At 49.6% G+C, this 27,855-nt stretch overlaps 10 protein-coding genes across 10 annotated transcripts; 3 read left to right on the forward strand and 7 right to left on the reverse strand.

Annotated features, from left to right (window-relative positions):
• Nucleotides 1-1,218: 1,218 nt before the first annotated feature.
• Nucleotides 1,219-3,381, reverse strand: xanB (isocyanide synthase xanB; the record flags this gene model as incomplete). The annotated part of the gene is made up of 2 exons (XM_057150008.1): nt 1,219-2,741; nt 2,793-3,381. 2 exons carry the CDS (start codon nt 3,379-3,381, stop codon nt 1,219-1,221), a joined length of 2,112 nt encoding a protein of 703 aa, XP_057013662.1.
• A 1,105-nt stretch (nt 3,382-4,486) lies between these two features.
• Nucleotides 4,487-5,194, reverse strand: xanA (isonitrile hydratase-like protein xanA; the record flags this gene model as incomplete). The annotated part of the gene is made up of 1 exon (XM_057150009.1): nt 4,487-5,194. The coding sequence occupies one exon, from the start codon at nt 5,192-5,194 to the stop codon at nt 4,487-4,489; it is 708 nt and encodes a 235-aa protein (XP_057013663.1).
• Nucleotides 5,195-5,920: 726 nt separating this feature from the next.
• On the forward strand, nt 5,921-7,274 carry N7473_004070 (fumarylacetoacetate hydrolase family protein; the record flags this gene model as incomplete). Its single annotated transcript, XM_057150010.1, has 3 exons — nt 5,921-6,266; nt 6,325-6,663; nt 6,730-7,274. 3 exons carry the CDS (start codon nt 5,921-5,923, stop codon nt 7,272-7,274), a joined length of 1,230 nt encoding a protein of 409 aa, XP_057013664.1.
• Nucleotides 7,275-7,734: 460 nt separating this feature from the next.
• On the reverse strand, nt 7,735-10,361 carry N7473_004071 (putative C6 transcription factor; the record flags this gene model as incomplete). Its single annotated transcript, XM_057150011.1, has 4 exons — nt 7,735-8,824; nt 8,888-9,113; nt 9,170-9,429; nt 9,493-10,361. 4 exons carry the CDS (start codon nt 10,359-10,361, stop codon nt 7,735-7,737), a joined length of 2,445 nt encoding a protein of 814 aa, XP_057013665.1.
• A 641-nt stretch (nt 10,362-11,002) lies between these two features.
• N7473_004072 (MFS transporter) lies at nt 11,003-12,821 on the reverse strand (the record flags this gene model as incomplete). Its single annotated transcript, XM_057150012.1, has 4 exons — nt 11,003-11,262; nt 11,317-12,252; nt 12,308-12,413; nt 12,498-12,821. 4 exons carry the CDS (start codon nt 12,819-12,821, stop codon nt 11,003-11,005), a joined length of 1,626 nt encoding a protein of 541 aa, XP_057013666.1.
• Nucleotides 12,822-14,559: 1,738 nt separating this feature from the next.
• N7473_004073 (uncharacterized protein) lies at nt 14,560-15,855 on the reverse strand (the record flags this gene model as incomplete). The annotated part of the gene is made up of 3 exons (XM_057150013.1): nt 14,560-15,073; nt 15,219-15,246; nt 15,273-15,855. The coding sequence occupies 3 exons, from the start codon at nt 15,853-15,855 to the stop codon at nt 14,560-14,562; spliced, it is 1,125 nt and encodes a 374-aa protein (XP_057013667.1).
• A 1,112-nt stretch (nt 15,856-16,967) lies between these two features.
• Nucleotides 16,968-19,890, forward strand: N7473_004074 (uncharacterized protein; the record flags this gene model as incomplete). Its single annotated transcript, XM_057150014.1, is given in 2 exon segments — nt 16,968-17,065; nt 17,079-19,890. The coding sequence occupies 2 exon segments, from the start codon at nt 16,968-16,970 to the stop codon at nt 19,888-19,890; spliced, it is 2,910 nt and encodes a 969-aa protein (XP_057013668.1).
• Nucleotides 19,891-20,496: 606 nt separating this feature from the next.
• Nucleotides 20,497-22,499, forward strand: N7473_004075 (arylsulfotransferase family protein; the record flags this gene model as incomplete). The annotated part of the gene is made up of 2 exons (XM_057150015.1): nt 20,497-20,913; nt 20,997-22,499. 2 exons carry the CDS (start codon nt 20,497-20,499, stop codon nt 22,497-22,499), a joined length of 1,920 nt encoding a protein of 639 aa, XP_057013669.1.
• Nucleotides 22,500-22,614: 115 nt separating this feature from the next.
• On the reverse strand, nt 22,615-24,532 carry N7473_004076 (NMT1/THI5 family protein). The gene is made up of 4 exons (XM_057150016.1): nt 24,327-24,532; nt 23,929-23,994; nt 23,671-23,842; nt 22,615-23,612 (listed from the first exon to the last, which is right to left on the reverse strand). The coding sequence occupies exons 2-4, from the start codon at nt 23,961-23,963 to the stop codon at nt 22,791-22,793; spliced, it is 1,029 nt and encodes a 342-aa protein (XP_057013670.1). The 5' UTR covers nt 23,964-23,994; nt 24,327-24,532; the 3' UTR covers nt 22,615-22,790.
• A 395-nt stretch (nt 24,533-24,927) lies between these two features.
• On the reverse strand, nt 24,928-27,737 carry N7473_004077 (glycogen [starch] synthase). Its single transcript, XM_057150017.1, has 4 exons — nt 27,157-27,737; nt 25,731-27,093; nt 25,481-25,676; nt 24,928-25,412 (listed from the first exon to the last, which is right to left on the reverse strand). Exons 1-4 carry the CDS (start codon nt 27,616-27,618, stop codon nt 25,271-25,273), a joined length of 2,163 nt encoding a protein of 720 aa, XP_057013671.1. The 5' UTR covers nt 27,619-27,737; the 3' UTR covers nt 24,928-25,270.
• Nucleotides 27,738-27,855: the final 118 nt, after the last annotated feature.

Below are 27,855 nucleotides of genomic sequence, written 5' to 3' on the forward strand. Positions count from 1 at the left end.
TACTATCGATCTAATACTGCCGACCCCCCTCCATCTATCGTTCGACCTGCCCTATACGATTCTTTGCCGGATCGTATACTGATTTGACCGACCGTGTATAATTACTTGCTTGTTCACGCCGAAGGGTTTATGCCGACCCTGTAAATCCGACAAATACAATATCTATTTCTGCGTTAGTCCCTAAATACGAACCTTTTTATTATCAGGGAAAAACCCACTTCCGCTAGTACTGTTTAACCACAGTATTTCCTATTAGCGTTCTAGGCTTAAAGTTTAGAGGGAGCTATCTAAGTCTGCGGAAATAATTTAGTCTAGCCTAAGTTTCTATGTAAAGGATAGGATCGGTCTAGAACTAATGCTTATTAATTTAAGCTAGAGGTACAGATATAGGCACTATAAAGTGAACTCGGATACAAAGGTAAAGGTTTAAATCCTCTGATAAATAACCTTCGAATAGGTATATCGAGGGCGATTAGGGTAGTAGGGTCGGGATAAGGGGAGAGGGGTATTAAAAAACACCGGAAGAGAGGGCGGACGGGGTATCTTATAGGCGCTCGATTAGGCTAAGCGAGATAGAGAGGCCCCCTAGATTAGGATACAGAGGGAAGCTATTTTCGGCGTCGTTTAGTCGCTAGTGGAAACAGGGGGAACAAGCGTTGAAGTCGAGCGTCAACAGCAGGATAAGAGGATTATAACTAACAGTGCTGGTTAGGTGTAGAATAGGGGGCAGTACAATAGAGCGGGCGGTTAAGCAACGGCTCGCTGTCCAAAGTTACGGGTGGAAAGGCAGCCGTTTCTGGCGCTAGAGGTTGCCATTTTCGGCGTCGATTTCACAGGTCCCTATATTCTAGTTGTAAACGGGGAATGGACAAACGACTGACCTTTGAGGCATAGACGGCGAGACCGAGCCGTTGAATTAGTTGAGTAAAATCTGTTGGAGAAAGGGGAGGAGAAAAGAAGAGAATGTAGTGAAAAAGGAAGCTTATATAGTCCATAGATCTCACAAGATAACTAGTAAGATGACTCGTCAGATGACTTGAAGCATGACTTGAAGCATGACTTGAAAGACGTTTAGAAAGACACTTATAGAGATATTTAGAGATATGTTTAAGAAACATTCTGGTGGCAGAGAATGAGCGAGCGACTTTACCCGGAACAGCCATAGTAAACCTTCAAAACAAATCTGTGAGCCATCCTATACCCCCATGTCTCATCAACCTAATCAAAGTGAATGCGCCACAACTCTCGTTCGCAGTCACTTTTATATCCCGTGCGAGTATGCAACATGGCAATGTTATCACTGATCAGGAGATCACCTTTCTCCCACTCAAAGCGAAGACAGACTCTGTGATCATATGTGACGCGATCAATAATCTGAACGAGGCTCGGGTCTTCATTCTCAATCTTCACATCGCAAGTGGAGAATTTAGTCTTTGTGGAGTCCCATGGCTGATGCCATCTGAGGCAAGGAAGTCCCGAAACAGAATGCTTCACAAGTAGCGGGAGACTCTTCAATTTTGCATCCCAGAAGCCATCATTATCCATAGCCCAGGTAACTTTCTGCAGACGCTCCACATTCCAGGGTTGCGGGAGATATCTGAAGAAGAGACGCGAGCTGGCGAACAGGGTGTATCCACTGCCCTTTGGGGCGGTCGCCGGACAAGTGAAAACCTGGTAGCCAGGGGGGCGCTGAACTCTCTTAGTTTCTCCAGTAACTGGATCTGTGACTTCTTCGAATTTAAACATGCCATCAAAATGCATTGGCATAGCCTCGTTGGAGGTAACATTGTTACCCATTTTATCCACGCGACCAGCATCCCGCACTTTCTGAATGATGCCAAAGCTCCACGGGAGAATGGTACCCAGTTCAGTTCCAGCTTTGACATATAAGTCTTCGTCAAGTGTCTCTGCGAATCCACGTAAAACCACAGGAGACATGCTATTGGAGATCTTCCGGACCTTGTGCATAGGGATGGCACTAATAGACGGTCGCGGGTTCAGATCGTCGATATCGGTGGGACGGATGATGACTCCACATGGATAAAGATGCTCAAATTTTACAGAGAGGCCATGCTTAGACCAATCGAAGGTTTCGGATTTCTCCCGGAAGAAGTATGGCTGGCCGTTCTTATATATCAGATCATGCGTTTCACGCACATCTTCAGCGTGGACAGTACGATATGAGCCGTTCAGACCAATGGCCACAGAAGCATGCCATGGCGTAAATCCAAGGGCTCCACGAATCTGTGGAATGAGCGAAACTGAAAGTTTCTTCTCACCCGCGGATTCATGAATAGATAATCGAACATAGTCGCCCCGATTGGCTTTGATGGCGGCAGCAAACATCTTCCCGCGAATAATCATCTTGCGCGCGATCTGGGAGATCTGAGTCTGTCTCGCACGTTTTGAAAGAGTTTGAGTCTCTTCTTGATGTGCGAGATCCTTGGTAAGGAACTTGATATATCCACGATATGTCAGGCAAGTATCATTGTCGGTCTTGATAGCCTCGTCGGCGTTGAAAGTCGGATCTCCGAAGGCGAACATTAGTTCGCGACGCAGGCAGCTGGCGTGAGCTAGATAGAAGGCTTTCGCAGCCTCTGGGCTGCTGCTTGGGAACCAAGGGTGCTCAAGAAGCTCGTACAAGCGAATGAACTTCACATGACGAAGGCCTTTCTCCACTGCCATCTTTCGCAGCGTCTCGCCATAATCCCAGACAGTTTCGTCTGAAACCCCAAGAAGATCTGAGAGTCTGTGTTAGAGATATGTGAAGCACTCGGCATTATTTTACATACCATTGTAGACTAGACCGTCCGAGCTGATGTATACATTGGCTCCTGGCTCATATACTTGGGCGATATTCTGACACAACCCGTTCAGATGGAAAAGCGCCAGTTCCTCACCGAAGTCAGGCAATGTACCCAGCACCTTGTCTCGTGAGTTGGGTGATTTGAATGGAAAGGCGGGTAGAATCATGCGGATGGGTTCCTGGCGCTTGACCTGTTCGACCACTATAGGGACGAATGACTCCAACCCCTTCCAGGAACCACCATTTTTTTCATAGTCCACGCCGTAACTCTCAATAACCTTCAAAATTTCAACTGCCATTTTTCGATCGCCGGTGTGAGCATCGATGAGAGGATTAAGTGGAGTCTGGCCGTTGAGAGCGGTTTGCGCGTGTTGTGTCGAGGCATTGCCGTTTGCGGTAATTCGATCAGGATTGGGACTTTCAGATTCGGAAGGGGGCTCCGCGCCACTAATGGATACATCAATCGGAACTTCATCGGTATTGTTGCGCTCGTCAAACGTAATAATGCCATTTTTGGCCGGACTCTGCAAATATTGGGCCGCGGCCGTGTCCGCAAGGGGGGTCGGAGCAATCATGGTGACGCTTGGAAGTCAAATGGGGTCACACCCATGTATCGTTGTCCTCGTGACAAAGACAAGCTGGTGAAATTTTCCAAAATGCCAAAAAGCAGTAGAGAAGACTTCAATTGCCTTGTTTTATCTGTCAAGTGCAGATAGCCAGACAAAAAGTCTCGAGTCGCTGCAGCACAACTTGGTGCTATATACCCGATCCGAGTCAAGGTCAGATCTCTCGAGAACTGACAACGCCAGTAGAGAAAGCTCAGCCGTATGACCCTTATTTCCTATGGCGGACTAAGATCAAGGGTTTGAAGCTGAACGGAAAAGGTCGTAGACCGCTAGTTCGTTGGGTCTGTACAACTCTCGCCGTGTTGATCTCACTCTTTTTCTCTGGGAAAAGTCTAAAGTACGAAATTTTCTGAGAATAGAACCAAATAAGAGGACTTTGACTGATAGGGGTGTCAGTTTGCCATGTGCTGCTGAGTAGGTCAACAACAGCGAACAAATGAGCAACCTCGAATGGATGCGATGCGGTCTCAAAGGTGTCAGCAAAACTCGTATACGATCAGATGGCGACAGAGAATAAAAGATATCCCGAACATACTTTCAAAACGAAGAGGTCTGTCTGCCGGTGACGAGACTTGCAGTTACGTATCACAATTGACTTACAGGGGGGTGAGACTGGGTATACTCCTCTAGGTTCGGGCTCGAGAGCCCCTTGTAGTTACCTGAAAAGAATAACTAGGCACTCTGAATAGCTTTACCTGGCGATTCAAGGATATACCATGTTATTTTAAACCACAAGTACGCCGGCCTCCGTTACTTGAAGCATGGCCCTGGGCGTCGGTATACGAGAGTACTTTCATAAACATTCTCAGATGGCGTTCGCGGCGTCAATGCTAGTATAAATTCACCGAGCACATGGATGATACTTTAGTGCCGATAGAAAGTTTCTTAAACTAATTAGGGAGAGTATCTTGCTGTCTGGTGATCGCGTGTTGTTCATATGACCCAATAGGCCACATGCTGCCGAGCATTTTGATTCAATCTCTAGTGTTTCAAGCATAAGCGAATAGCGTGCTACATCCATAAATTTGGGAAGTATACGTTCCTAGATTTAGGATCACTTGTCTACTTCATTCCAAGTATATTCCATCACCCGAGATACAAAAGCAGCCATCTCCGTAGTCGTTAGCAGGCGGATAACATAGAAGCTGGCATCAAGGCCTGAGCTAACACCCCCAGCTGTGATGACTTGTACAGCATCTCCTTTGATAAATCCGCCATCCATATAGCGGTTATGAACCACGTTCGTTGACGGTTCGCTCTTGTTCCCAAATTTGGTGCATATATCCCGGAGAGTATTGATGGCTCGATGATGAGTGGTGACAGTCAGACCCGATAGAACGCCCGTGGCACCAAGCAAGAAAGCGCCGGTACAAACCGAGAATAACAGACGTGGCTGCTTTGAAGTAACTCGGGGTAGACGTGCAAACCTACGGATCAGCTCAATCTCGGGCACATTGGCATCGACCATGGGCTGTAGTACAGAGGGCGGCCCTCCTGGCACGACTAGAATGTCGTAGTCGGAGATATTCTCCAGCGCATCATCCAGGGATGCATCTACCCGCACAGTCAATGCATTTGCAGCACGAATGGTACTGCTTTGTGCGATAGTGTTTATGGTGAATATCCGATCAGGGTCGTCTGGATTCCGGTTATGTGAGACATGTGACAGGACTTCCATGGGGCCTGCGAAGTCGAGAATGTCTGCGCCCTGGAAGAGCAAAACACCGACATGGTAGTATTGTTTGTCAGTCGTAGTAGACATATTTCCACTGGTTGAACTAGTGTGTTGTGGTCTAGTATCGAGATATGTGATGCTAGGCTTACAGTCGTCAAAAGGTGCCGGGGAGTCGAATCATTCACAAGAGATAAAGACAATCTGAAAGGTAGCAATCTCCAGGTTTTCGTTCACTTTTAGCCACACGAGCAGATGAGAACTCTGGAAGTAGATTTTACCTCCACGGTGGATATTACGACCGTTGTCCGCTCTAGGAGATAATAAGCCGACGCTGTATGAGCACGCGGCTTCCCATGGCGCCGATTTGCGCATGTAACTTAAATGCATAATTTCAAATCCAGTCCTCACCCATGGCGTACTCGGTCGAAAGGAGAAGAAGGAATGATCGCGGTGTTGGCGATGAAAAGTGGTTCATGCAAGGGTTCCTGGAGATTGAGTTTTGCCTCGTAACCAGGATTATACGAAGGGAAGTTGGACCGTACAAGCATCAATTGGGTTATCATTGCAGGCAAACCGAGGCAATTGATGATTTTGTGGGGCTTACCAAGCAGATACTTCAACAACAGTGCTTGAAATCGGAATTTGGGCCGGCAAGTCATGGCCATCGGGATGTGGGCTTCATCCGAACTCCCCGCAATTTCTTCTTCGGATGGTGGGGGATGCAGAGACCCTGCGCAATAAGAATGTAGCCAGGCGCTATTATTGGGAAGATTGTAAATTTAGAGAGTCGAATTCAATCCTAAAGACTTCATCATGACCTCCCCCGAGTACCAGAGCCACTTTTCTCTCGCGAATATCCCATTCGGGGTAGCCTCGTCCAATAGTCATCCGAGCCCGCAATGTGTAACTCGACTGGAAAACAACATTATATTTCTTGCGGACTTGCAACGGACGGGTGTCTTCGCTGAGGTAGCGAGCCTACCAGAGGTTATCTTCGAAAAATCCAGCCTCAATGAGTACGCGGCTTTGCCAAAGAGCACCCAGCGTGAGGTCCGCACGGTGTTACAAGAGACACTGGCTAAACCCCTGCCAACGGGTTTCACCGAAGACATTAGTGCAGTGACGCTTCATATGCCTGTCGCTGTAGGCGGGTTTACAGGTATGTTGGTGGTGTACTTTTAACTTCTGATGAGGAAACACGGTCTAATATTGAATAGACTTCTCGTGCAGCCTGCACCACGTTCGGAACGCAGGCCGAGCCATCCTTAATGACGAGTCCCCTCCTCCCGGCTTCTTCAACTTTCCAATCGGATACAATGGCCGAGCAAGTACCATTTTTGTCTCGGGTACTCCGGTGATCCGGCCGCAAGGGCATTTCTTTGATCGCTCTGCGCCAACGGAGAAGAAGCCCATTGTGTATGGTCCATCTCAAGCCCTGGACTATGAACTAGAAATTGGTGTCATCGTTGGCAAGGGACTTTCACGCCTGCAAGGATTGAACGCCAAAGATGCAGACGAGCACATTTTCGGCTTCGTCATTCTGAATGACTGGAGCGGTGAGTATTTTCTACCCGTAAAGGGAAGGTGACATGAGATTGATGCTGACCAAATCTCGTATTTAGCACGCGATATTCAAGGATGCGAGATGATTCCATTGGGACCGCTGAACGGCAAGTCCTTTGGAACAAGCATTTCACCCTGGATTGTGACATTGGATGCCCTGGAGCCATTCAAGGTCCCGGGTCCGAAGCCCGAGACTGTGCTGGCAAGCCATCTCGAAGATATCGATGCGTCTAGCTATGCCATTGACTTGAAAGTGGAAATCCTAACAGGAACACAAGCGACCACAGTCACCGAGTCAAAGGCACAAGATTTGCACTGGAGCGGACGTCAAATGGCCGCCCATCTTGCCAGCACTGGAGCCGACATCCAGACTGGAGATATCATTGGCACAGGCACGGTCAGCGGCCCAGTCGACGGCAGCTACGGTTGTCTGCTTGAAATTACCAAAGCTGGCAAGGAACCAATCACTCTAGTCGATGGTTCAAAGAGGCACTTCTTGTTAGACGGGGATGTAGTTCGCATGACAGCTGTGGTGGGTGACCCTGGTTCTGGAATCGGATTTGGCGAGTGCGTTGGTGAGATTCAGCCCTCGATGAAGCTTTAAGATGATCTTGGTTACCATTCTGTTAGCTAGAATGCCTGCACATTAGAATAGATTATCGGAAACATGTATGCGGTGGCCGATAGTGGCCACCCTCGTGCAAGTGGCGTTTTGTTGAGTGTCATCGGCATAAAAATACGTAAGCCACGTAGCCATATGTAGCAGCCCGAAATGTTAATAGAGGCAGGCGGTCTTGAAGGGTCTCAAGTGTCATGTGATATTGATGCGCTGCCCATCACGCACTGAGTGATTAAGAGTAAATGATCGCCGATCAATTATACGTAACAGTGAAGTGTTTTGGGATTGAAAATCGAAAAGTACCCTTCAACGAACGACATTCAATAAACAGACGATGCCACTAGCTTTTGCCGCAACCAAAAAACCCACAGACGCCAGTTCATGCTCCGCAACCACGCTGAAAGGAGAAGCAATATAAAATTCGAAAGCCCAGACTATTCCCAACCTAGCCCCAGAGCGGTGGATGAATATACTCTGACGCGCGGTCCAGGAGGTTGGGCATTGTCCATTCGCCACTGCCGGAGCTTTCTGGGGTTGGTGGTGGAAGAGAACCCACGCTAGGGGTCATGCTTGCCGACACAGGAGGCATGAAATTTCCCATTGAGGATGAGGAGGCAGCGGTCGCGTTGAGGTTTGATTGATGGAATGCAGGGCTACGCCCCGTTGTTCCGCGGCTGTGCTGGTTTCCAAATGCCGTAAGAAGCTTCTGCAAAGCACGATGCGTTTTCGCCAACGACTTGGCCCATTGTGTTTGAGTATCGGGGTTGATTGCAGCAGGTGAAGTGGGATCTAGGATCGGCTGGGATGGATTAGTCACACCTGTGATGGGGTCGTAGGTGCCTACGCCCTGGGCCGGCGAGGTAATGCTGCTACCGGTACCGGCGACATCAGCAGTATCATAGGCAAGTTCGTTGCTAGCACGCTGGGCTATGATAGACTCTAGCTGGCGTAAAAGGCTCCAAACCCTCGGTTCGTGCTTGGCTTCCTCGATGACAGCAAGGAGGAATGCGGAGCTGATTGCTCGCTGCAGCGCAATCCAGGATCGGGCCGCATGTGAGCTGATATTGTACATTTCGATATAAGCCTCCACGGTTGTCATCAAATTGACAATGCAGTCCCGCCGCATGCTAGCAGTATCCGCGTCATTGGCATCCACATTCGGTTTCAATGATGGTCGACAAAGCTCAGAAGAGATGTAGGATGAGTGTAATTTCAGCACGACTCGTTCCAAGTGCTCGGGCGAAGTCGTACACCATTGCGCATCTCGCAAGTGTGGTTTTGCTTCGACCATGATTTTCTGAATTCTTTCTTTGTATCCTTGTATGCTTTCAAAGCTTATTTGGGTATGTGGGCTTAGCATCCGAATACGGACGACTTCCAATGCCAAGGAGATCACTCGGCATAGAGTCTCAAAGTACGACAGATCACCCGGTCTCGAGCCTTCCCGATACGCAATATCGGGCTGGCTGACAGCAGTTGTAGAGGGACGATCGTAAGACAGAGAAAAGTGACTATCTTGCCATGCCATGGACCACCTGTCAATATAGTTAGATCCAGTCAACTTGACTGATAGAGGGCTTAATTTGCTAGACTCTTACCAGACATGTCGGCGCCGATATCGCTCGAGTGACGAGAACCGACTCGACTCAACGTGCAAGCCGAGAGCCAAGCCCATACGAAGAGTCATGCCTAACAGGACGTATGAAATCCCGGGGTTCATATTGTAAGACAATACATTTCCAATAACCAGAAGCGTCTGAATTGCCTCAATGGTCGGCTGTGATAGGAAATTTGTCATGCGAAGGCATTGATAAGAGCAGCACACTATAACAACTATAAGTCAACTGGAGCAAGTTCAATCGAATCTCTACCGAACATACCATAGACTTGAGAAGTCAATTCTCTTTCCTTGCTTCCGAGGTCGGACGACTGGCAGCCGGAAGCGAGAACAGCGAATAATAAACCAAGGTAAGCAATGCTCACACCGAAAGGACTTTGCGCTTCGTCAACATCCTCTCGATAGACACCACCTGAGGCGGTCCTGTTCTGCAGGAGAAGCTCAAGTGTGTTTTGGAACTGCCGAACGTCTTCAAGAACAGGATAAATCGCGCCAGCAATATCCTTGTAGTAATAAAAAAACCTGTATCGATGGTCACCATTAGATGCGAAGTTTCAAAAATGTTCAAAGAGAATCTCAACTTACTCTCTGCATTGCTGATCAGTTGGGAGTGCGCTGCAGACAGCGCTGATATCAAACGTTGACATGTCCGACGACCACAGATCCACGAATGGGTAAGTCGCAGACTCGTTGTCAAGCCCAAGCTTGGGCAGTATTCCGTCCTCCAATAGAGTTTGCAGTTGATCAGACCCCGACTTATTGTTCAAAATATATGCCAGGACCGATCGCGATCCGAGATGAACGGTGCCTTTGCCGAGGGTATTTGTGGTGTGAATGCCCTCACGCTCCGGCGATACGCCCTTAGCCCGGGAGCTTGCATCGCCGCTCTGTACGCTCCCGGTCCCACCGTCCGTTGCCATAGAGGGTCCTTCTTCAGCGCGTTCCAGGCCCACGCGCAGAGAGGAGATTGTGGATTCCATTTCTCGCAGTCGGTTGCGCACATTATCCCATTCCTCCCTAGCAATTGACACACGTCCGCCTGTTTGAGTACCATTGATTCGAGGTGGGAAATGCTGAACAGGGTCAGGCTTCACCTGCACTTCATTATCGTCATATCCGTAGGAGAGATGCTGCTCTGCCGAGGACGCTGCTGAAGCCCCACCGATGGGGCTCTCTTGAAAGGCTTGCGAGCGCTTCTTGGAGGGGCGTTCGTAGGAGCAGAGGTCGGCATGGTCACGCTTGACACATCCATCGCAAGGAAGATTCCGATCGCATTTCACTTTGCGCGCATGACATGGGTAGCAGGCTTTGGGCTCGCGCGCCTTGCGCTTCGTACGAATGATGGCGTCCACTTGAGCTTGCGGCAAGTCGGAAACCGACCTGTTAGGCGTTGATGCTGCTGCAGCCACATTTGACGGCGAGAACGAATTAGGTTGGTGATATGGCGAAGTCATTGTGTCCCGATTATCCTTTCTACCCTCTGTATAGCTTTTTCAGGATTTTCGTGCGCCCGTCGGCGTTGGCGTCGGCGTCAATCGCGACCGTGAACGGCTCGGAGCGGAAGAGGAGATTCAGCACGGAAGGAGTGAAGACGAAGGCTAAGCTAGGCCACCTGTAAATAGTTCGGATATGTGCGTCAATCCATGACACAGTTTAGAATCGCATTGTGGGCAAGTAATTGCATTTGAATTGGAGATGAAGCAAAGCCCGCGAAGCATCATTGCCCGCGGTGCCTTATCTGCCGATGCACGTGACGTGGGGGCGCCTAATGCGGAACTCTTTCATGCTACGTCACCGATTTTAAGCGATTAAAGGTTTGTTGAGCAAAAAGAGAAAATTATCAAGAAAACTATGCTTTAGTAACTATCTAAAATATGAATCTATGTCTAAGTTTATATTATGCATTCCCATGCCATGAAAATCATCAACGCCATATATAACCGTTCAACGTCCTCTTCGCTCATCAAGGAAAGATAGCAAGACGCACCAAGGACTGGCAAGTACAGCCAGACAGAAGACACTCGAGTGCATCATTATTTTTAAAACCATCAATGCGTCCTCATTTGTAGCTTTTGTGTGTATGCTTGTTATGCAATTAAGCCTTCACGCCCTGTTGCTCCTCATCGTCGCTGAAAGCGTATCTGGAGAAGCGGCGAATATCAGCGCCCTTAAAGTAGAACACGTAAGGAATAGCACAGCATGCCAAAGCAAGGAAGGCAAGAAGCGAACTGGCCCACTGGTAGCCGAGACGATTATACATCTGCTCAGTGAACAAGACGGTAGAAGCACCCCACATCGAGCGGAGGAATGTCTTGGCTGCCAGAGCCGAAGCGGCTTGGTGCTGATAAGTATCAACTGTAATTAAGGTCAGTGACAAGTAAATTGGAACAAGAATGTTGTTAGGCTTACCAAGGTAATTGTTGGCAGAGTTGTACAGGAAAATGAAGCCAAACCCGACAGGCCATCCGCCGATTGCGGGGCCGAACCAGTGGACGGTAGGGTACGAGGTCCAGGCAAAGATGAAGAGGCCGATTGGAATGAGCCAGCAAGAGAACATCATGGGAATTAGACGCTTTTCAGCTGGTGGCTTTCCACCGCATTCTGCGGACACCTTGAGGTAATGCTTGTTGACAAAGGGGGCGCAAGCCGCGCTCATGAGCACACCGATAGCCATAGGAATGAACATGAGACCTGTCATCGAGGCGCTCCAGCCCTTGCCAGCTTGATACACAATGGGATAGGCAACAAAGAACATGTACAGCAGGCCGTACAGCACTGACATGTAAAGGGCGATAAACAAGACAATGGGCTCCAAGAAGAGGAGCTGGAAAGGTCGGAAGAGGAAGATGCGAAGCTTCTGACCCAGAGGGCGAGGGTCAAGCTCGGTTTCGGTGGTATACTTGGGATCATTTTCGGTCTTGCGCAGTTTCGCAGCTCGCTTCTTGAGCAAAATGGGTGCGTATGTCTCGGGGACGGTAAAGGTGATCAAAACCCAGGCAACAAAGGACAAAATCAGCTGCAGCCAGTAAAGCCATCGCCAACCACAGTTATCGCCGAGGAAACCACCAGCCAGAGGACCAATTGCAGGGCCAATGAAGGGGGCGGCACTGAAGGCAGCCATTGGGACACCGCGTTCCTCGTTCTTCCAAAGATCTGCCAGTGTACCTCCGACCAAGGTCATCGGCGCACTGAATGCAATCCCATCGATCAGACGGCAAACGATCAAGGTTCCGATATTCTTGGAAACAGCACATGGAATAACGAAGATGACGGCAATGAGCAATGTTACTGCATAAACGGGGCGACGGCCAACCATTTCAGATAGTGGAGCAAAAACCATGGGGCCTATCAAGAATTAGTAACGTGGCAGTTGAGTCAAGAGTCTCTCCGAACGACTTACCAACACCAAATCCAATAACAAACACAGTGACCACGAGAAGACTGACTTCACGAGCCACACCAAAGTCCTCCATGGGTCCCTCCAACTTTGCCGTTATAACGCTACTCTGATCATAGTGTTAGCGCGTTCTCCGGTGAAAATAACCAGAAATAGAGAAGTACACAGTGAATGCCGGGAAGAAAGGACATACACAAAAGGCAACAACGAAACAGGTGAAGGCGACGACCATGGTACAGTACCATTTGTACGCCTTGGACCAGTTCTTTGGGTTCTCAGGGTCATCGATCGTGAAGGTGACCAGCTTCCAGTCTTCCAGTTTACCGGTCACGTTCGACTTGATTGGCTTGATGATTTCACCGGCTGGTGTCTCAGTTGTATATTCGTGAAGGGCGGCGCCATCGTTCAGCTCACGGACGGGTAGGTCGAGGTAATCAGTCTGCCTAGGACCAGATCCCACAGATGCTGTTCGGCTGGTGGCAGCGGTGTTGGTTTGTGTTGAATATGGAGTCGCCATATTTGACTATACCGATCCCGTCAATATAGAGTGGATACTCTGCCAATGTGTCCAGAATAGATTATCGGAGGTGTGGTAACTCTTGACTTGAGGGAATAAACTCCCTGAGGGAGATATGCCACGTTCTTATATCTTATTTCCATATTCTCAGCCACCACAAAATGTGAAAATTTGGTTCATCCGGGAAGGGATATGCGTCATGGTGTGCAGCAGGGGAAAACTTCCGGGTGGACTACAAGCCATAGTTCTTTGATATCGGGTGTGTTGCCCCACTGGGTGCTAAATTACCTGATCGGGAGCTGTCGTGCTAGCCACATTAGGGAATATGCTACGCAGCGAAGGCCCACAAGTAGCTTAGTTTCTGGGAGATATAGCAACTGTAGGAATTCACCCTGAGTAGTGGCGGCTTTCAAATTACACAGTCAATTAATCGGACCAATTATTTACTACGTTATTATTTTCTAGGCATTCATAGTACGTTGGCTGACAACGGTTGCCCTCGTGCAAGTGGCGTTTTGTTAAATCTCGTAGGCAGAAAACTTACTTAGCCACACAGACAGGAAAGCGGTGTGGAAAGAGATGTAGAAAGAGATGCAGAAAGAGATGCAGAAAGGGATGCAGAAAGAGGCGTAGAAAGATATGGAGAGGGGAAAATGCCATTGTATTCATAGTTAGGGTTGAGTGAGCATGGCTGCAGCGGTCGTACATAGAAATTCAAGTTCGTTGGTAATACTCCAAATCATTGTTGCATCAGAATATGCAAACATCTCAAATAAGACTACAATTTTCAGTGGGAAACACGCTTTCGAGTAGATCTCATCTGAGACGCATGGGTAGCTTTGCTTTGGCACTTTAAGGGTTGTATATTTCGAAGCCAGGGATCGATTCAAGACCTGAAATTTCCTTAGGGGCTGGCGAACACGGGGGCGCCACATGGTGACCCCAGCTCCTGATTCAGGAATCAGCTTCGGTTTCTGCCCTTGTGGAAAATCTTTGTTTCCCCCGTAGCCCTATGAAAGGTTCTTTGCATTCTTCTCATTCGTCATGGGATTGACGTGTGGTCTGATCGGAGCATATTACCATTTTAGGAAAAGACATTTCTATTTGCTCAATTAGGAAATCATCATGTCGCCAAGCCTTGAGACGCGCCAAGAAAATATCATGAAGGTCTAGACTTGGATTAAGAAGGCACAATCAAGAAGGCACAACCTACGCAAGTGGAGCCCAATTTCTACTTTCGACCCCCGAGAAAACCCCGTAAGGGGAAATTCTGAACTTGAGCAGTCTTTACTTTAGGATGGTGCAATTCACAGTCGTATGAGACCGATGATTTTGTTTCTGGATTTGAGAATCTGACAGGGGGAATTGCTATTGATGTACCTATCTGTTTGGAAATGCGTGTTATTTGAATACTAGCTTGAATACAGAGTTAGTTTAAAAGTCTGAATCTAGAGACTCGAGAAATAGGCTGAGTAGATATCCTTTGATTTCTTCTCCGTTATAAGATGTTTCCAAAATCCCAACTCTTCTTCATTGATAGCTCAGATATAATCTTCCAATCTTTCTAAACGTCCTTCGGGACGTATCTCCGGCGCTTGATAGCGCCATATTGGCTACTCCAAACGAATCGAATTAGTTTTATAGTAATTAGATTTACACAGGGAGAAGGGCTGTAGGGACTCTAAGGCATGAAATAGTTCCTCCCAACTGAGCCAGGTGAAAATATTGATGTACTAGGTCAGCTGAAATTGTGATAAGAAATGCAGGCATTGATAAATCTGCCTGGCAGGTCCGCAAGTCTTTGGTCCTTCTCTCTTAGTATCTGCCCAGTCTTTTCACGGCATGTAGTTGTGAATGCCTCCCACAGCTTCCAGTCAGTCTCTCCATCGTGACATGGCCGCGGGTAATAAGAATCATTGCCAAAGAATGCTTGAACAAGATGAGAGATGAGAGCCTCGGGTTCCTCCCAGCCGGTTTTCTCAGGCCAGATATGGCTGAGATTAAAGTCGAGCACCCACATACGTGTAGTTCGTTGCTTGACGTTTTTTCTCATTCTGGCATCCAGGTCTTCATGAGAAGACATGCGAAGGACTTGTTCTGGACTCAATTGGAGGGAGACTGCAATATCATCGCTATATCCTAGGCACTCGTCACGCTCACTACCTAGCACGAATTCAATATCGTAGCCATCGACATGGGCTGCCCAGTGGATACTTGCTAGGGCTTCCCCATAGTGCTGGCAAATAACAGCACTGGAAGTCCAAGATCGAGCATTTGATCAAAATGTAGGTTAAAATTGCGAAGGGTAAAATTAGGCGATAGGAGTTCTGGCTGTTGACGTCAAGATCCGAGATACAGCCGAGCGAGACAGTCTCTGTTGGTTGGGTCAGCACTGACAGTAGCCTGAATTTATGGCGGGCAATATCTCTCAATTAGTGCTTGTTGAGCTACCCTGGGAAGAGGGAAGATATGCTCTGTGATCAATGCTGGTGTCGGAGGGGGCAATAGATCGGAGATCTCTGCGAACAAAAAGTGGTTTTCGTTCACCAGTCAGTGTTTGACTCTGGAATCCAAGAGAACAACCTGGGTACGCGACATTCAAGGCTATCCTACTGTTTGAATGCTTCTCGGACAATGAGGTGGGCTTGAAACCGGCCCAAAGACCCTTCTTATACATGGGCCTCGCAAGCTTAACTACGTAAGCTATTCCTAGTCTCTCGCAGATAATTCCACACTGCCCGAAACCAATACAACGGTAGCCAACCACACGTATACTTTGCTGATTCTGGCGAAGGACGGGAAGTGATGATTTGGAAGTGATCACCGGCTTTGTTGATAGCATAGTTGCGACGATGTGGGAAGACGTGGTGGTTGTGGGGATAGCAAGCTCATATTTCATCAATTCATTGCGCTCTTTATTAAGAAGATAGGAGAGCTGGTTGGTGAGCTTGATACCAGCCTGGGGCTGCAGCAAGGTTGAAGTTGGAGATTTTGTAGAATCGTCGCCAGCGTTGTGCACCCGTATGTATGTCATGGCTATGAATAGAAAAGAAGAGGTGCAAATGGGAAGAAAGCCAAGTTTCACGCCAAGGCAATTTCAAAAGCGGGCAATCACTGAACGTATTATAGGATGTTGGTGGGGCATTGGAATCTTATACAGCTGCCGAAGGCAGCTATAATATTAGAGCGTTACTATACTGCCTAGCCATTCCTAAATATTTGCTACACGTCGCATCACTATCTGACTAGGCAGAACTTTGAAATTTACTCCTTGATCAACCACTCACTAGTAATCGAATGGTCAAAAATGATTCTTCGCCGTTTATCGCTACCCGTTTATCGTCACTCGGTCGTCGTGGATTGTTCTTCGATTTTGATTATCGGCTTCTTCATGAAGGCTAATGCAAACATTATAGGCGATGATCTTGATTTCAGCTCACCCTCTAAAGCTCACGCCAGTTCTTACCATTCTCATTGTGGTCAAGCTTTCGTCCCTTTGTGTACCGTACATACCCTCTTCCTTACCTAAGACCCATTGCCAAGGCATAACCTAAGCTTCAGCCGATGCTACTTCTCCACTATCCTTCTTCATATAACAAGATAACGTATAGGCTGTCGTATATTCTTAGAATGAGACAAAAGGCTCAAGTCTAAATGATTAAAGCCGTAAAATACACACTCCCTTATTACAGTACCTCCATCATCGGTGTCATCGTAGACATAGGAATTAATTTTCTCTCTCAATAGCTTTAGATCATCCATCTTAGACTGCCGGTTTGAAGTGCCTGAAACGCTCTTGGTTGTCTCTGTCTTGCTGCTTGCAGTATCGTCAACACTATGATGGACTATACCCACTCGATGCGGGGCTAACCTAAAGAAGTGGTCTTTGAGTCAAACAACCAGTCAGCGAATGCACGGTGTCAATGGCCCCCACACGATCACTGTTGAGTCATAGTGGTGTTACCCGATAACTAACTAACTAACTACGGAGTAATGTCCCATACGTCGCTGAGCCTCACATCCTAGGGAGGATCACAATCCCCACCCACAAGACACCGCCCGGACTTAAATATCAGGTACCGCTTTCTTGCTCCATCTCACATCCACTCCTTCTTTTCTCTCCAAAGCATCGAGACGAACATCAAAATGGCCTCATCAGAGTACTCGCAAACACTGAAACACATCACTGATGCGAAGCTCGACGAGCTTTCCATCAAGCGCCAGATATTCCTGGAGCGCAAAGCGTCCGCCCTGCAGACAGCGGAGTCTAGTCTCACCGATCGCGAAGATCCGTGCCCTCGCCGATGGAGTCAAGTCGTGCTTCAACATCACCGTCAAAGACGGTCGCGTAGTGATCGGTTCGAGCAATCACCAACAACTCGAAATAGCCCTTGCCAACCTTGACCGATTCCTCAAACAAGCCGAGTATGATCCTGCAATATCGCCAGATATGACCGAGCGCTGGCATCAGACGCTACTCCGCTATCTTGACATCCAGACACTCAAATACGAATACGCGACGCTCTTCGCACAGCTCACCATGGAGTGGTTGTCGGTCAAGAACCGAAGCTCACAGCCCCTTGCTGCGTCCCAGGATGACTTCGAGAAGCTCGCGAGCCCGGCCAAGACGGAAAGTCGACAAGCGTGGGAGAAGGTCGTGTTCACTCCTGCTGGTCATGACGCTGAGACTATCACTGCTTTCCTCACAGAGCTCTTTTCTGGAATCGGTCCCCCTGAACAGGAGGGAGAGACAGACCAAGCACGAGGCGTGGAGAAGACGTTATGCGCACTCCGGGACAAAGTTGCAGCCTTCGAAAACAGTCTCTCCCTGGGACAGATTACGTTTGGAACTCTCAACTGGGTGATCAATGGGCTGCTGAATTCCGACCTGGTGACGGACAAGCAACGGGCGGCCTTGCGAGAGTTCCAGAAAGATGACACCGTCCTAAATGAGTTGTCCGACGTGCTCAACATGCGGCTGGCCGGCCTACATGCGTGGACATGGGGGCCTGCTGTCCACGTCGAGCAAAGACGTCAGATGAATGGAACATACCAGATCCGCATGCATGAAGACCTCATCCAGGCGATATTCTTGCAATATCTCGGTGTCAGGTGGTCCGTATTTTTCAAAAGCGCCCTGCATGACTTCCGAAAGACACGCCATTACTGGAAAACCCTGCGATCCCAGGTCCCGGCTATCGATAAAAAACGTCGCGAGTTCTTCCTCGACAAATGCAGTGATAAACCCAGTGTGCAAATCACCAAGGAATCCATTCATCGAAAGGCTTATTTTGTCTCGCAGCTGCTTGATACCGAGTTCCAAATCCGAAAGCATGAGGAAGGCGAAGAAGAGGCCTCCTCTTGGGGTCACGCCAAAAAGGCCCGAACAAAGCAGTCCGCACACAGAGTACAATCACCGGCGGGAGTGGCGAGATTCCTCAAGGCAGCCGATTCTGTTGAAGACGAGGAAATGGCAGAATCTGATGAGGACATGGGGTTTGCTCTGTTCGACGACGAGCACGTCACTTCTCACGACCCGGATGCCACCTACGATGACATCTGGGGCGCGAGCTTGAAGTCACCCGCCAACCAGTCGCAGGCGAAACAGAACCTTTTACTTCTCTTGAGCGCAGACACAATCATCAACAAACGGCTCCATGGGGAGATTACTTGCTTCCGGGCTCAGTACGAATCCCTGTACCCGAGCCTGCCTCACTCCACGATTCTGGCGGTCCTCAGCTTCCTCGGCGTATCGGAAAAGTGGCTGAGCTTTTTCGAGAAGTTCCTCGCTGCGCCGTTGAAGTTTATGGATGAGCCCGATGCAGAGCCGCGAACGCGCCGACGGGGAACCCCGGGGTCGCACGTATTGAGTGAGCTATTTGGCGAGACTACACTCTTCTGCCTTGACTTGATGATCAATAAGGAATGCGACGGCGAGCTACTCTGGCGAGTCAACGACGATATGTGGTTCTGGTCCCGCGATCAGGAAACATGCGTGACCGCGTGGAAGGCCATTCAGCGCTTCAACGAGACGATGGGCATTTCTATCAGCGCAGACACCAGTGGCGGTGCTCATATAACCGCTGAGAAAACGGAGCAGAAATCGACCCTTGACCCTGTCCTGCCGAAGGGCAAAATTCGATGGGGAATGCTGTACCTCAACCCCGAGTCTGGCAATTTCGAGATCGACCAAGAAATGGTAGACGAGCATATCAAGGAGTTGCAGCGCCAGCTGTACGACAAGCAAGGCAGCGTTTTTGGGTGGATCCAGGCCTGGAACTCTTACGCATCCACGTTCTTCACTTACAACTTTGGGATGCCGGCGAACTGTTTCGGTCAACGACACGTCGGCATGATGTTACAGACGCACGAGCGGATTCAACGCAAAATATTCTCTCTGGGTCCGGAAGGAGGTAAAGGGGACAGCAGCGTGGTCACTTACCTCCGTGACAAGATTCAATCACGCTTTGGAACGGAGAATCTCCCCGATGGATACTTCTTCCTCCCAATCGATCTCGGAGGACTAGAGCTATCTAGCCCATTCATTAACCTCGTTGCCCTCCATGATTCGATCTTGTCCAACCCCGACTCCCTGCTCGACGATTTCTTCGAAGCAGAGAAGAGCGCATACGCCGCCCTCAAGCGACGATACGACGAAAAGGATAAAGACAGCCTTAAGTACCAACGTCGTTATCGCCCTGAAGATGCGGACCATTTCATGTCATTCGAGGAATATACCCGTCACCGGGAGTCTGTGGACTACGGTTTCCAGCACCAGTTGGTGTGGGTCTATGATCAACTCTTGAAGCGGCCGCAGCAGGAGGAGATCCGCCAGGATGTCTCCGGACCCGTTACCTTGGGTCTTGGTCAGCTGCAGAGCCAGCTCAATTTATCTGGAATCCGGTCGGACTGGAGGATGATGTCGTCCTACTGGAAATGGCTGGCGCAGCTGTATGGGCCGGAGATTGTGGATCGATTTGGTGGGTTCAATATCGTCGACCCAGGGTTGTTGCCCATCGGGCTGGTGAGCCAGTTCCGCAGTGGTAGGGTCAGTTGGACGGAGGAGTAAGACACATTATGATGGGAGTGATCCTAGCGCTTGATTTGAACCTGCTGCGGTATTTATGGTTGAGAGCTTTGTTTGATTGTCAGGTAATGCTCATGGGGCGAGAAAGGTGTTAATCTACATATCTCGATGCAGCCTACCTTCCTGCCTGTAAAGCTGGCTATGATTAAATCAAAACTATCATCTATATCAGAGCTACCCATAGCGCCAAAACAGAGAGTCTCCAGATACAGATACATAGAGATACTATCTTTATCAAAGCGCCCATTCAAAAGTCGTCGCGGCAGGCTCCACAATTCCCCCTTTTGTGGCGCACCAAGATCGACTGGCCACTCACCTGGTCAAATCAGCAGTCTGAATTCCAATCTCTGATTGGACCGGCGCAAACGCAAAGCAAACCCATTGACTATGGGCCGCGTAGACAAATCCCAATCCCGAAGGGAAAAGCACAAACTTACAAAGGCCACTCCGAAGCTGCCGAAAGCACTAAAAAAGAGAATAACCCCACGTCCTTGAGCACTGGTCTGTCGTCATTTCTTTCTCTGCGATCATGTCTATTTCAACGTCGACGTCGATGCCGATACATCATCCCCCCTCTCCTACCACACAATGACAGCCCTGCGATCCCCATCAATAACAATCTACGCGCTTCTGCTTCTCGTACTAAGCATCTCAGGAACGGCAGATCAAGAGCCGAGATTCCGCTCACAAAAATACGCCAAAGGCTTTGACGGGCCATATCCACTGCAACGGTATCGCTCTGCTGATGTATCAGGCCCGATATTAAACTATTGGCGACGCAGTGTGGCGTGTCAAGATGGGTTGTATACTATTCTGGCGCCGCGGGGTGATTCAGTGCGGCAGTCTGGCCCGATGATTGTGGATGACCAGGGGCATTTGGTTTGGTTTAAACGGTACAAGAGCACGTATAATGCGAATGTGTACATGTACAAGGGGGAGCGGTATTTGACGTTTTGGGCGGGCGATGATTCGGTTAGAGGGCATGGGGAGGGGTCGTACTATATGGTGAGTTTGAGACATAGTTCACATTTCATCTTTGATTGGAGGTTTCTTATTGTGAAACAGTATCAAGGTCTGACTCTTTGTAGCTAAACTCACACTACGAGGAAGTATACAACATCCACGGTGCAAATGGCATGCATGGAGACCTCCACGAATTCCAAATCACCCGCGACAACACGGCCCTCTTCGCCGTCTACAAAAGCCTCCCAGCAGACCTCCGCGAAATCGGTGGGCCAAAGAATGGCTGGATCTATGACGGCCTATTCCAAGAAGTCGACATCGAAACCAACGAACTCCTCTTCCAATGGCGCGCATCAGAGCACTTCAACCTCCAAGAATCCGAACGTGATCGCGAGGAGAGCGATGGCGATACCGAAGATAATCCATGGGATTTCTTCCATATTAACAGCATCGACAAAGACTGGCGGGGGAATTACCTCGTTTCATCACGATACATGAGTTCCCTGGCATACATCGACGGTCGAACAGGTGATGTTCTCTGGAAATTAGGCGGGAAGCAAAATTCCTTCCTGGATATGAGTGACGGGGTAGCAACGAATATCAGCTGGCAACACCATGCGCGGTTCCAAATTAAACACGATACGAATACCACGCGACGATTATCCCTCTTCGACAATTCTTCTCGTGGCGAAGGGGCACCCGAAAATACAAGTCGAGGGCTAATCGTCAAAATCAACGAGGAAACAATGACAGTCACGCTGGTCCAAGAATATTGGAACCAAGTCCCCATCAGCAGTCAATCACAAGGATCAATGCAGATCCTCGAGAATGGGAACGTGGTCCTCGGGTATGGGTACAGCGCTGCATGGACGGAATTCACCGCGGACGGCGAGACACTCTGCGAAGTCCATTTCGGACCACAGACTCAGTTCCATCGTGGACAGGTTCTCTCGTATCGCGTTTTCAAGCAGAAATGGGTTGGTTTACCCTTGACGAAGCCTTCTGTTGCTTTGTCAGGCAGTGAAGCGGCGGTTAGTTGGAATGGAGCTACTGAAGTTGTTACTTGGGTTTTGCAGGGGGCTTTGCCTAGAGGGGAGGAGAGCGGTGATGACAGCGTTAATGCTGTTCGAGAGTTTCAGAATAGCGAGAAGATTGGTCTTGAATTTGAGTTCATCTCTGCCATTCCCAAGTCAGGATTCGAGACGATCATCCCCATACCAGCCGGTACAGTGTATGCCAAGTTGCGGATCATCGCCCTTGACAAGAAGGGTATCACTCTGGGTGTGACGGAAGCGTTGGATTGGGAACCAGAGGAAATGAACAACGAGGTTGCAGTGTACAGTGGCGAGGAGAAGGATGATGAAGAAGGTGGAGACACTGGGGAAGTATGGTCTGCTTCGGCAATCGGGATCGGATTGATCACCGTGGCTATACTCGGTTTCTCTGTTTGGCTTGTGTGCAAGATTGCATATAGTCGCTCCTTAAAAAATCTTTTTACACGTGAGAAGGATGAGCATACCTGGCAACGGGTATCTACGGGGGAGGAATTGGATGAATTGGACGGTTTCAGTGATGTAGAGTCTAGGGACCATGCAAGTGACTCTTTACTGAAACAACCTGGAGAATGAGTTACTGCATGGACCGTACTCGACTGTATCATAGATTATCATGGCAAGGCGTTCAGTTGGATCGATTCCTTTTTACTTTATTTATTCAGCGGTGTTACAACTACGCATTCCAAAATCAAGCAAAAGCTCTTATTCCATTGATAATAGTATCACCAGGTCAAAGAGTGAAACCCGGATCACCAGTAAAACAGGATTACTCAAATAGCAAAAAAGAGCCAGTACCCAGGGCTAGCATAGCAGCCCAGTCACAGCCAGCCGAGCTGAGCTGGGTCGAGTTGAATCGAGTCCAGCTTAAGCAGAAGCCGAAACCTCCAGACGCTTGAAGCCACCCTTGGCAGCAACCTCCTTCTGGAGCTCAGCCATGCGCTTCTGGTCACCAGTGGGATCAGTCGAGTCGGCATCGAGTCCCCAGGAAAGGAACTCATTGGTGTAGTTAGACTCGAAGTTATCCTCCAGGATACCAAGACGCTTTCCATAGCGGGTAACCTTCTCCCAGTCACGGGAGACATTCTTCAGATCACGGCTGAAGTAAGCGTACGAACGCTCGTAGATCTTGCGGTTGACAGGCGTAGCCATGATAGGCTTCATATCAACATATTCCTCGTAAGTACCCGCGGGATCCGCAATAACAGCATCAGTAGCACGCTTAACAGCACGCATGAACTTGCCGACCTTCTCCTTGTTCGCGGCCAGGAAGGAGTCATTGGCAATGTACAAGATAGAGCAGAAGCAGCAGCAGCCCAGTTCGGCGAGCTGGTCGATACGGAGCATCTGGACGTCATCGCGGGGACGACCCTGCTCTGCAAGCCACTCCTCCAACTCGACCATCTGCACGTTCTCGAGACCGATGCCGGCGTCGATGTCGCCGCGGATAATCGCCTTGGTTACGTTCATGCCGCACCGGACCGCGGTGTAGTCGTCGGTCGTCATGCCGTAGTACTTGGTCAATTCGTCGATCTGGATCTTGCCGAATTCGCCGACGTAGCCGATGCGCTTGCCCTTGAGCGAGCGGAAGTCCGTGGTGATGCCGGAGGACTTGAGGTAGACGACACCCGTGAAGGGCTCGTCGAGGAGAGAGCCGATGGAAGTCACGGGAAAGTTGCGGGCTTTAGCCTGGATGGGGTTAGTTGTGGTTTTTTTGTGATTTGAACATAGGTGTATGTGTACATACGGCCAGAGTGTGAATCATAGCCTTGAACCCCATGTCGACCTTGCCGCTGCCGATAATCTCGGTGACATCGGAGGGGTCATTAGGCTCGAGGAGAGCGACCTTAAGGCCCTCATCCTTGAAGTAGCCGCGGGCCTGGGCGAGGTACAGAGGGGCGTGGTACGGGGTGGCGTGCCTTGAGAATACTTAGCCGAGATTCTATAGATGCATAGAAGGATGCAATAGCGCAGATAAGAAGAAAACTGTGAGTGTCAGCCATACCAGTTGGTCAGGAAAGTGATCTTGTCCGTAGCCATTTTGACGAGGTGCAAGTCCAGCTATTGAGTCCTTGGGGGCAAGAGTCAGTATGCCAATGACCAGGGTATATCTCTTGCAATTGCATCTTCAATCAATAGACCTCTGATAAAAATCAAAAGATCCACTAAATCAAAGATAGTAATGACAAGAAGAAATACCAAAGCAAAGGGGGAAACAATCAAAAGTCACGCATGTCCTTTCGCTAGTATTATCTAGATCAAGTTTTGACAGTATAATCTCAGAACGACCCGATTCCGTCCCTTAATTCTCTATCATGCACATGCATAATAGCGGATCGAAGGAACAGAACCGAGTCGAACACCTGTCATGCGTGTCGCAGACTGTTATACCGAGTACAATACCTTGACCCATGATGAACAATCCTAGCTGAGGACCCTGTCCGAGAAGCTCAGGACTCTCTCCCCAGCGGGGAAAAGAGTCGCATCGCGAACTTTCAAGACGTGCGCGGCTCCATGGGAGTCGTACCGAAGGTAGACGGTTGAAAGTCGAGAAGATAAATCGAAAACGATGAAAAGAAGATGAGACAAAGGAAGAAGAAGAAGGAAAGAAGAAAAAAAGAAGAGAGCTCATGGAGGGGTAGTACCTAAATACCTCTTGAGACCTCGAGGACCCCTCCTCCTCACTCCTACTTCGGAGTGGGGAGCCCCGTGTAACTGGACCCTCTTGGACCCTCTTGGACCCTCTTTCACGCATTGCGAGCAAGGTGTTTTGCTCATGATGACCCTGCCACGAAAAAGGTTCACCGGGCACGAAAATGATGTTCAAGTCTGATTGGATTTACTCAAAAGTCAATCCTAGTCGAGTTCCACCGTCGTGCTTCCGACACCAACCGCGTGAGCCGCAATAGGCCCGAGTGGAAGAAGATTCATGAGTCAAGTAAAGTAAACAATGTGCTAAGACAAATTCTACACTAGAATAATTGAAAATAGGAGAATGATTACACTCAAAGTCAATGCAATTCAGGTGGTCAGGTCAAATTCAGTTTGTAAAACAGGCTTCAAATGCAACGATGCAGCGGGAGAAGACTTGAGGGGACAAAAATTACATGGGGGACTGACGTCAGGCTACAGTATGGAGGGAGACGAGTGTCACAAAAAAGAAAAAGAAAGGAAAATCATGACACCAAATGCAGAGGAAAGATCAAGAGATGAAAACGAACAGAAAAAGATGAAACTAAAAGGACAAGGCTCCAATCGCGAGCCAATCAATCGATTCAACCTATACCCTGGTCCGGTCTGTGTTGTCTGGAGAAAGCTGAACACCAGCTAGAGCGTCAACCGTGTTTTTAGGTCTGCTTCGGACTGCCCTCGGGGGCCGGACCTCCTCCGTTGATGGAGATACTGTCCAGCGGAGACTGAGGGCGGTCGTTGGTCTTGCGAGTTCGGAGCGTGAGCGGGTAGAAGTGGTCGTCAGGTTCTTCCTCCTCACTGTGGATAAAAAGGTACTGTTAGTTCTTCCATTCACGTCCGAAGTTTCTCCGGTGGTCTCGACTTACGGGAGCTTCCACGCAATGTAATCTTCTGTACTCAATCCCTCGCGGCCTTCCTGAAGCGACGCAAAGTCGCCTGGGGTCATCATACCAGAGCGATCCCGTGGGGAACCTGGAACTGACAACGGGCGGGAGACCTTCTGGTCAGTACCACCGATGATGTCAAAGTAGTCCTCCGCACCGTCGAATGAAGAAGGGTAAGCTATGAGTTTGGGTTAGTAACAATTCGCTAACTCGGGTTGGGTTCCTCTCTTACCTCTCCGCAGAGCCAGCTGGCGAGCCTTAACATATTCCAAGCCCATGCGCTTCCAATCCAACAGATCGCTCAACCGCTCTGTACGGTTACGCTGGTTGATACGCTGACGCCGGCTCTTTAGGGTAAAGTTAAACATGAATTCGGTGAGCTGGTTCACCGAGTCATCGACACCCTTAGCGCGACGGTCCACGATGTAGATGCCGTAGTCGGAGGAGTTCTCAATCAGCTCCTCCATGTAGCAACCAAATCCGGACAAGTTGGTGGTGATACTGGGCACGCCCATTACCGTGCACTCGGCCGGAGTGTAACCCCAGGGCTCGTAGTAAGAAGGAAACACTCCCAAGTGAGTGCCACGGACGAAGTCGTCATAGTCCAGGGGAAGCACAGGGTTGGACGAGTTGAGGAACTCGGGATGGAAAACGATTTTCACGCGATCGGATGAGTTGTTGAAGAGCTCCACGCGACGTAATTGGTTCAGAATTGGATCCTCGTTGTCGTTGACCATGTTGTGCGTGACGATGGGGGGAAGACCGTGTCGCTTCATCGCAAAGAGACGACGGCGCAGAAGGACGCGGTCTTGGCTAGTGATCAGATCCTTCTCGTCTGGCATGTTGTCACCTTCCTTCCACTCGAGACAGCGCTCGTACATGCGCTTTCCAATACCCTTCTCGATATTTTCAATGGTATCCCGCAGGGACTTCACAACAGCCTGACCCTTGAGCGATTCCACCGTGAGAGAGGAGGTTTGCGCAGGCATAATGATAAAGGCCACCACAGTAGTGGTCGACCCGCTCGCCTTGAGACGGTGGTTGAGTCGGGCCAATCCCTCAATGAACATGTCGACACCCTTATTGCGGTACTCATACCGACCAGCAGTAAAGAGGTACAGGGTGTTATCCAGGTCAAAGTCATTGTGGCCATAGAAATGGCCACGAACAAAGTCATTGATCTTCTCCTTGGCCTGCGAGTGCAGGTTCTGGAACTCGTGCATGGCGGAGAACTTCTTGACATTGAGACCATTGGGCAGGACACCGTCCGGCTTGCGCTTCAGCAGATGCTCACTCTCAAAGGCAGTGATGTGCGAGACCGTGGTGAAGACGTCGGCGCTATGAGCGGCTGCGCGCTCGATGCAGTAACGGTGGTAGATACCGCGCTTCCCGGCCTCGGCATCCACGTCAAAGTACTGGAGGTTGTTGTAGAAATCCACCGATCCAGCGCAGAGGTAGCGACCCAGCAAAGTAGCGTGCGTGGTGAAGATGGTGGTCAGGTCCATGTGTCGCTTCTTTGTCAAGGGCAGAGCCACACCAGCCAGCCATTCATGGAAATGGGCGACTACGGCACGGCGACGCTCGTGAGCAATGTACTACAAAAGAAGGACAATCAATTAGCATATTCTCCAAGGGACCGGTAGAGTGTCTCAACATACCTCGCCCAGGAACCAGGCGACCATGTATCCAAAGACAATAGCCTCATTGGTCTCATGGTCGGCAGACGGGGACGGGATCCCGGAGGTGTTCCACAGATCGCCCTTCCACTCGTCGAGCCAACGGTAACCCGTGCCGGTATTGATGAGCAGCACGCGGGGAGCACCCTCGATCAACCAGCGACCGTAGACAATCTCAATTCCACGCTCCTGCATGGAAGCGATGGTGTCGCGCATGGCCGGGCTCGACGGAGTAAGCTCCTCGACCTCGACGGCGGCAGAGGCCTTGTTCAGGGGACCGATCAGAGTATAGCGGTCGCCATACTCGGCCGTGGTGACAGGAGCTTTGGACTTGAGCACCGAGTAGATACCACCGACACGGTTGGCTACTTCGGTGGCGATCTCGAAGAGCATATGGTTGCGCACATCGCGCTTGATGGGCTCAGCGCCGTTTTCGTCGGCCATAGCGATGGATTCAAGAAAGCCGGTGGTCGGAGGGACGGATCAAGTCTGAGAGTTGGAGTTGAAGAGAAAGGAGGAGGAGGGGAGAAGCTCAAAAGCAAAAATGAGGGGAAAAGAGGAGGAGCAGCAGAACAGCAGCAGCTGCAGCAGGAGCTTAGTAGCTTTGGGGGTGTACGGGGGATGGGCCTCCGGACTCGGTCTGTGCGGGGTTCGGGATCTTGTTGCGAATAGCTGGGACAA

Source organism: Penicillium subrubescens, assembly GCF_028828155.1.
Source record: "Penicillium subrubescens strain IBT 31985 chromosome Unknown utg000002l_segment0_segment0, whole genome shotgun sequence".
In the NCBI taxonomy this organism is placed as follows: Eukaryota; Fungi; Ascomycota; class Eurotiomycetes; order Eurotiales; family Aspergillaceae; genus Penicillium; species Penicillium subrubescens.